At 41.3% G+C, this 8,571-nt stretch overlaps 1 protein-coding gene across 4 annotated transcripts; it reads right to left on the bottom strand.

Annotated features, from left to right (window-relative positions):
- Positions 1-5,074: 5,074 nt before the first annotated feature.
- LOC147890176 (karrikin insensitive 2 receptor CA-like) lies at positions 5,075-6,935 on the bottom strand. Of its 4 annotated transcripts, none has more exons than XM_087390842.1 (3): positions 6,828-6,935; positions 5,811-6,247; positions 5,075-5,627 (listed from the first exon to the last, which is right to left on the bottom strand). In XM_087390842.1, exons 2-3 carry the CDS (start codon positions 6,173-6,175, stop codon positions 5,189-5,191), a joined length of 804 nt encoding a protein of 267 aa, XP_087246968.1. In that variant the 5' UTR covers positions 6,176-6,247; positions 6,828-6,935; the 3' UTR covers positions 5,075-5,188. The 4 variants fall into 4 exon arrangements, with proteins under 4 accessions (XP_087246968.1, XP_087246967.1, XP_087246970.1 ...); XM_087390841.1 differs by lacking the exon at positions 6,828-6,935 and adding an exon at positions 6,633-6,799; XM_087390844.1 differs by lacking the exon at positions 6,828-6,935 and adding an exon at positions 6,633-6,799 and having other exon boundaries at positions 5,811-6,242.
- Between the last annotated feature and the right edge of the window lie 1,636 nt (positions 6,936-8,571).

The following is an 8,571-nucleotide window of genomic DNA, read 5'->3' as shown; positions in this document are numbered from 1 at the left end:
TCTTAATAAATTCAAAGTAGAACACATATTTGGGATGGAGATTCCTTGTCTTGGATGGAGGCAGATTGGTAGACTTTATCAAAGAATTTCACTAGCCAGATCAAAGGAATCTAACCTTAATCCCCATCTTCTCCTTTTACCTCAGGGAGGTGGTAGTTACTCTCAACAAAAAATGGTTGAGGACTCCCCCAAAACCTGGAGGGTAAGATTTGTAACCACTTGGGATAGGGACATTCCTAAAAAATAGTTGTGCCTTCTATGGTTAAATATGCATATAATAGTTTGTATAGCAGGTAGAGTTGTTGCCATTGGCAAAGGTAGCCAGAGATGCCAGAGGCGTAAAAGTGCACCGAACAACAGTGCTCGCCTATTCTTGAATTGCAAGTTTTCAAGGATAGTGTGGGAAAGTATACATCCATAGGGGGGGTTTCCTAACAAATTCCCAATTATTCTATTAGGATTCTATTAGGGACATACCACTTGAGGAGCAATATTCATGGTTTATATGGCTTCGATAAACACAATGGTGTTTAATAAAACGTCTTTAGATGCAATGCTGCCCAACTCACAACGGATTTTGTCTAGAGAAAGAGGAGGACTTTTTAAAGATTGTGGTGAGCACCTGCAAAAACTCATAGAGCACTTCAATTTGGCCAAAGAGCACCTCACTACGACTCAATATGCATGGAACATGATGTGTGATGTTGTAGAGACCTTCTAGAGGTAGATGGATAAACAATTGATTTTACGGTTCTTTTGTTATAGATAACTTCTCCTTGGAGACTGATTCAGAAAATTGATGTAAAGGTCTTGATGACATTTTTATAAATAAATAAAAATCCACAATTCGCCCCCCAAAAAATAGACATGCACAACACATTTAGAAATGATTTCATAGCATAGGCCATGATGCACAAAGATATATTCGATAACCGAGCTGGAACAGTTAAAAGTTAAGTCCTTTGAGAATTCTTTGTCAAGGAATGAAATGCATGCTTGCTGAATCTATTAATAATAATGAGGTGTTTGCAATGTTTCAGAAATAGATCTAGTGTTATGGAATCTCACAGAGAAGATGGTAAAAGGAAGAGTTTGAGATGACCTGGGACTACCCTCTATCAATGAGGCATTCTTCCACATATTTATGCACATCCCATTGAAGAGTTAACCAAAAGCAATACCTTTCAATGGCTGCAAGAGTATTTACCTTTCCTTGGTGACCTACATATCGTTGTTCAAGACATTATTTCAATACTTTCACTTGGAGAGGGCTGGTAACACACACAAGGTGATCCGTTAATAGATACCCTTCCCAAATAGGGAAATATGAATGCACCTTACATTGTTGGAGGGGTATTCATATCTTGGACAAATCATCCTCGTTTCCATACAAATACTTCATGACAATTAGTCATCATGGTAGATTGCAAAAACATTAGCAATGTGGGGTCTAGGGGATAGAGCATTGGCTAGAACATTATAATTTCCTAGAGTATACATGATCTAAAACTGGAACATCGAAGAAGAGATCATCCAAATGTCATGTTCTTCTCTTCCATCTTCTTCTAAATCCATAAACCTTTAGGGCTTTGATTATCAATCTTGATAACAAATTCCATGCCCATCAAGGAGTGTTTCTAGAGTTTTGAGGGCATGTATTACAACCAATAGCTCTTTCTCATATAAGTTGTGGCACCAATTTAGAATCTTTAAGGTACCAAATCTCATAATGACCACATCTATACTTTACAAACTTTGACCATAAAAGGTTGTTGAAGATCAAAGATCCCAAAATGTGACCATTACAATTCTTCAAAAGCTTTGTTTGTCATTAAAAAGGAATACACCTTCATAAGACTAGAACATATCCAATCTCACAAATCAAAATTTATATAAATAAGCAAAAGAAAAAGGAAAGAATGGACTTTGCAAGCGACATCAAACAAATTTATGAGTAAATGCGCAAAATCAAATTTTAATTTAAAGAATTTATGAATAAAAGGACAAAATCAAGCGACATTAAACAAGTTTGAGTAAATGCACAAAATCAAAATTTAATTTAAAAACCAAACTCATTAAAATTTGAAACGTCTTGGGACAAGTAAGTCATCACTAAAAAGAAATCATCTTTTTGAAATTAAGAAACGAGTTCCAATTCTAGTGAAATGTTGATTACAAAAGCGAAGAGCAAGAAAAGATCAAACTTGGTGAATGTCTTGAGGTCAAGCCAACCTTAAATTTTTTGAATTTTTGTAAGGTCCAAGAGAGTATAGCGCTTAGAGAGGTGTCCCAAGTTTGAGATCTCTATAAAAGCGAACTCATGCACCACCACCGTAACAAAGATGATGTATTTTCATGGTGAAAACCATGAGAGTGAAGCTGAAGAATAGTCAAGGATAAGCAATGTGGGAAGCCATGTAACAAGAACTTACACGGGCGACAGTAAACATGTACACAAATAATATATAAAACAAAAGAATAGATGTGGATATCGATGCAACAAAAGTAGTCCTATCACACTAGTATACACCTATGTGCCCCCCCGCCCGCCCCCCTCTCTCTCTCTCACACACACACACTTTTTTTTTTTTTTTGGGAATCTTTGAGTCATTATATTACAAAGAAGCTATCCAAGAAAGGGAGAGCTATAATAGATCAAGAGGAAATCTCACTATAGGACAAATATACATCATGATCAAAGACAGGAGATTGCAAGCAATCAAAAAGCGATTGCTGCAAAGAGTGTCTACAGAAAGAGAAAGTGAAAACAGGATCACCAAAGACCCTATGATTACGATCCTTCCAGAGACTTTAGAGTGCCTAGTACCGAACCCAAACAAAAAAGAAATCAAACTCCTGTCTAGGTGGACGTACACCAAAAAGCCAGAAGAACTTGCCAAAAGCAATCTGAGGAAACCAAGCTCTCTCTCTCTCTCTCTCTCTCTCTCTCTCTCTCACACACACACACACACACACACACAGGCACACACGCAGCTTCCCCACCCTACTCCTTGCTCTCCTTTCCACCCTCTCAGCCACACACCCCTTAAGGCATTCTGAAGCTTGCACTGCCTACCCTCCATTTTGTAATTTTCACTTCTCTTGTGTTGCTCTCTACTAAAATTCCCTATGGTTCCACTTCATTGTCTACTACTTAGCAGCCCACCTATCTTTCTTTTTTTCCCATGAAGCGGCCCACTTATCTTTCAGGTGACCTGCCTACTTGAAAACAAACTTGCTCTTCCCAATATCTTGAACCCTCTCCCAGCCCTTGGTATCCCAACCCCTGGTTTCTTGAACCCTCTCCCAGCCCTTGATATCGTGCGAAATAAATTCTTTGACAGCTTCAAGCAGTCCATTTGCCTGAAGTTCAGGTTTTTTGTAAGCCAGCCAACCTCTGCCCCATCCAGGCAGCTGCTTCACTCCCTTCCCAGCACTCTCAAGCCGTTATCAACTATTTTTCCATCCAATCACCGTTTCTTCTTGAACACTCATGGTATCCTACTCATCAGTTCTAAAAACATGGTTGACACTTCTGTGTTCATAAAGTGAAAGTTCAAGCTCAACGATCTCCTGACAAGCAAGCTATACTACTAGCAAACAAAGATGTACTTTCATTGTGTACTGCCTCCCAGGTTCATTCATGTGAAGTATTTGCCCCATTGACTTGCTAGGCCCTTGAACCCATCCTTCCAAGGGTCAGGCCTGAACGCCATAAGCTCACCTATGACCAACTGTGAACCTGTCTTTAGGAAAGGACTGCATCAAAACAAACTACCTCTCACACGATCGTACAAAAATGCAGCGACCAGGCTTTACTAAGCAGAGCTCCTTAGTATCATAACTACTTGACAAACACAAACATGGGGAAGATAGGAAACATGGTGGCAAAGAGGCGTTTTTTCATTGAGAAAGACGAAAGGGTCATGCCAACCTGCAACAGCAGCATCAGGACAAGTTGGATAGATACTATCGCAGAGGCATGCAGACAATAACCCACAAGGCCAGCAGAGAAAAACCACTTGTTTCCAGATATAGGAGAATCTGCCATGCTCAAAGTCTGTGAGCAGAGAAGGCAAGAAGACTCTATTATGTGCATATTCTTAAGAGTCATGCCCTCTCTGGAATATTGATCAACCGAGCCATCCAAAGGTTTGAAGAGCCTAGACTGAAGAGCACAAGCACTAAGTTGCAATCATGTGTTCTTTTCAGAAATTTCCATTAATTTAAGCAGTAGTCCTAGTTGACCGGGAGCCGGGATAGAAGACTACCATTCTGGAGAGCGTATCAGCTTTCTACTTCCATATTCACTATGGCCGGGTGATCCCTAAATTCTCACATTGAATGGCGTCAAAGAGAAATATTAAAACCAAACTTCCATCCACATCTTTCAATTTAATGTTGCAAAGATAGTTCTCTCTTAGAGAGGAGCAAAAACTCAAAACATACCAAACTCATGCCATGGTACAACTCCTTGGGAGCTCTTAAAGTAAACAAGGATCTGCAATGTAAGCATTCCTCTTTTTCCTTATGGAAAAAATTAGCTTGAACATGCTTCTGAGGAAAGGGAATAGAAGCACCTGGATGTCCTGTAGCCTAGAGTAAACCTGCATAGAACAGCACCAAAGGGGCAGCAAAACTTCCAAATCCAGGTGTCAAAAAACCATGGACTTTCTGCACAAGGTGGGCACCAGAAAGACAGAGATCTCATTCATGACTGCTTTCAATATCCACTTGTATCAAAGATTGACAAAATGCAACAGGGTACACACACAAACACCACAAACCAAGACATTCGCAACAAGATAAACCTGCTTTCACTAAAGTTTGTGTCCAAGACACATGCGATACTGGAATTCAAGCGGAAGCATGGCAGAGGTACTGAGAACACAAACACACATCCAGCACATACCAAGACTTCTCCCAAGAAGACACACACGCACACCCTTTTGGGGGGGGGGGGGGGGGAGAGGTAGGTATAGAACTCTGGACAAGGACATATTCGACTTCATGAAGAACCACGAACAGTGGGGCGCAAACTTAAATCTGCTTGTAAAACCCAGAAGAGGAGATTAAAGGCTCAGCACAATGAAACTGAGACACGGAAGCCATTCATCTCCAATAAAGAGAATGTACAAAACAATTGATATCACACCGCTTCTACATCCTGCTACCATACTACAAATACTCAAATATCAAGCATCAAATGCCGCCTCAAGGCTGGAATTACAATGTCTGGAGCGCTGAGCTGTGGCAAGTGCCCTTCGGTAGGAAGGATCTCCACAATAGTCTTAGCCAAGATATTTTGGTGCACATAGTCAGAGACAACAACTGGCACAGCTAGGTCCTTACTGCTCTGCAGGATATGACATGGCACGCTTACATACTGCAGAATTCCACGTAGATCACTCTCGAAAATGGTCTTTGCAACAGTGAAGGCGATGTCAGGCCTAACACTAAATAGAGTCCTGCTAAATTCCTGGACTGCGAAAGAGTCCATATCATCTCCCACTGCGAGAGGAGCAAAACCAGAGACCCAGGCTTTGAAATTAGATCGCATCGCTTCAAAAAGTTGATCAAGATCTTCCTGCTCAAATCCACCAAAATAGTTGACATCGTTCAAGTACCTGAGATACACACATCCCAAAACACACTCTTCAACATTGACGACCAAGAGAAATGACTCGTGCCGCAGTAGCGCAGACAATTGCAATGGTAAAGACTCAGAACGTTCAATTTCTCCATTAGCAAACATAGGGATAATGTTAATTGAAAAAGAGCATGCAATCCAGGGCGCCATTAGTACTTGCCTCGGGGATGCGGAAATTAAAATCAGCTTCGTAAAAAGATCTGGTCGTTCAATAGAAGCTAAACATCCAACCATTCCCATCACTGAATGGCCGACATAAATGCAAGAGGTGACTTGAAGCTCTTCCAGTATAGCAAGCAGATCGTAGGCATATCCGTGGAGGGTGGCATAACGGTCAAAGCTGAAGTAATCGGGATTCGTCGTCCCTGCTCCCAAATTGTCATAAAGAATCAATCTATAGTCGTCAACCAGATGGGGAATGACCTGTTTCCACACTGACTGATCTGTGCCAAACCCGTGACCGAGTACCACGATCTGCTCACCAGATCCAATCACTCTCACGTTGTGCACCTCAAATATAGACATGGCAGACTTTCTCAACAGAAATTGGGCTTCACTCCGCAAAAGTCTGAAATGCAGGCCACATTCCTGACTGAGCTGCAAGAAGAAGTGCAAGGAAACATGAGAGCCTCAATACATGAAGATGGGTAGGCAGGTTAATTTGCTTAGGAACTCTTGAGTGACAAATTTTTTAGCTAGAATTGTGGAGTTCAGAGTATCACGAATGCAATTTCATAGATACAAAACCGCAGAGGAATCAATGCAAAACCCCTCGCCCACACAGTCTCTTCCAAGCCTAAGTAGGAAATGGAGGGCAGGACTCGAGAAACTAACAGCAGAACGCCAAACAGAGATCAAATACCTACAAAACTACACTGCCTCCATAGCCCAAAACACAGAAGAAGACAACCCAAATGAGCAAAACAACGGCAATGGCTCACAGCCCAAGTGGAGAAGTCTGAGGCGAAGCAAAATACACTACCTGTTGCAGACCGAATGGAGGAGGAAAGACCCACAAAATTTATTTAAAAAACAACAATGCCTACAGAAGCCCCAAGGAAGGGAGGCTTCTAAGTCTCAAGTAGAAGACCCAAACAAGAGGGCGGGTAAGGCAAAGGCAGAACAGGTAAGCATAGGGACAGACAGATAGCTAGATAGATATTGAAAGAGAAGGTACCTTGGGCTATGGAGGGAATGTCATGGTCACTCTAGACGAAAGGAAAGGACACATTGTATCCATTCTGCACACAACAAGGAGAGAGAAAGATCCCCCACAACACACTCCACTATCTTGGGTCCCTTCTTCCCTTGTAAACAAGTGGCTCTTCAGTCAATTGATTAAAGACCGGTCCCCATCCCCATGGGTTGTCTTCACACAATTAGACACCACCCATCTGGACATCGTGCCAATAGTGTTATATTTTGAAGCCTTCAGAAGCCTTTCTTATCCTCCAAACCTTCAACAGCTTGCCTAAAGAAAATTTGGGCTTCAAAATAAGGCTCGAATAAATTTTGGGCTTCAAAATTTACGTATGAGTATATGTATTTTGGCTATATGAGAAGCAAATAGAAGGCCATAGCAAAATTTGACCTTCTCACTGAAGGTGAGGGCAGGCCTTCAAATTTCAGGCCTGCACAGAGGAACAACAGGGAAAGGAAGATGGGCGCCATGTGTGCTAGCTCACACCACCTGGTCGTAATGACTCTAAGACAAAGGTCCACCCCATGCGCTCAGACATGGAGAAAAAGTGGAGGACAAGTTCTTAGTCCTACTTTGACCAATAGCTTAGTGGAGGAAAAGAAGTAGTGTCCAGCAAGAGTAGCTTTGAGTGAAAATGTGTACTTGGGCAACACTTTGTTGGATACTTACACAAAAAGTGGGAGAATGGAGGATGCACGATGCATCTTTGATGAACTACCTAATTGCAATATTGTTTCTTGGAATGCCATGATACTAGGGCATCGCAAGCAGGGCGAGGGTGCCTTGGCTCTGGAATTGTATGCACACTACACTAGGCCGTCCAACTCCTTTGCCAAAGAGAAGAAAAGGGTGGGAAATGTGTTCCATACACTTCCATAGGTATGTTTTTGAAAGATTCGGCTAATAACCTATACTTCCATAACTATATCTCCTTCCATTTTCATTTTTTACTATGGTTACCACACAAGGCCACCTTCGCCTCTATTCAATTCTCTATTCACCTTATTCCTCAAGTTGCATTTCTAACTTCACCAACTCAACATGTGAGCCCTTGGATGCTATTGATTTGCCCAGCATCGTCTATTCATGCACAATGCCTCCTAAATTAGAATCTGCAAAAAGCATTTGGCAGACCCAAAATTAATGACTTTGCCAAAGTTGTGTTTCTAGCACAATGTTTAGGAGTGTCGAAACGAGTGTCAAGCACCCTTGACAAGGTGGTTCACAATTGAAAAGCTGGTTTTTCAATTTGGAACTACTTTCTAACTTAGTCACCAATTTTAGTGCATGGGAACTATATGTATATTGTATGATTAAAAGACACCCTTTAAATTTTCTATACAAATCTGTAACTTTTTTTCAACATATTTTTTATGATACCCATTTGTAAATATATTCTATTGAAAGCATGATTTCAAAACATTCTTCTAATGAATGCACACTATCACATTTTTTATACCTTGAGGCTAACAATGTGCTAAGATTGTGCCAAGGTTGTGATACACACATGGAAGTGGACCCAATGGGTATGCTTGCCATGCTTGGTGATTAGATCCAATAAACAACATGGGTTGATTTGGTGACTTTTTAGGATGTTCCATCCTCCACATGTGCTCCACATGTCAAAGTGCTCGCAAGCCACGTCAAGAACACATTGCCAATGGGAGCAATTGGAAGGCACAATCACCTGATGGGTTGCCAGAAGCTTATTGGCTCAAGG

Source organism: Dipteris shenzhenensis, chromosome 19, assembly GCF_047967505.1.
Source record: "Dipteris shenzhenensis isolate YYH24624 ecotype China chromosome 19, Dip_SZ_1.0, whole genome shotgun sequence".
Lineage (NCBI taxonomy): Eukaryota > Viridiplantae > Streptophyta > Polypodiopsida > Gleicheniales > Dipteridaceae > Dipteris > Dipteris shenzhenensis.
The sequence above is the reverse complement of the archived record's forward strand: the minus strand, read 5'-3'. Positions and strand labels throughout refer to the sequence as shown.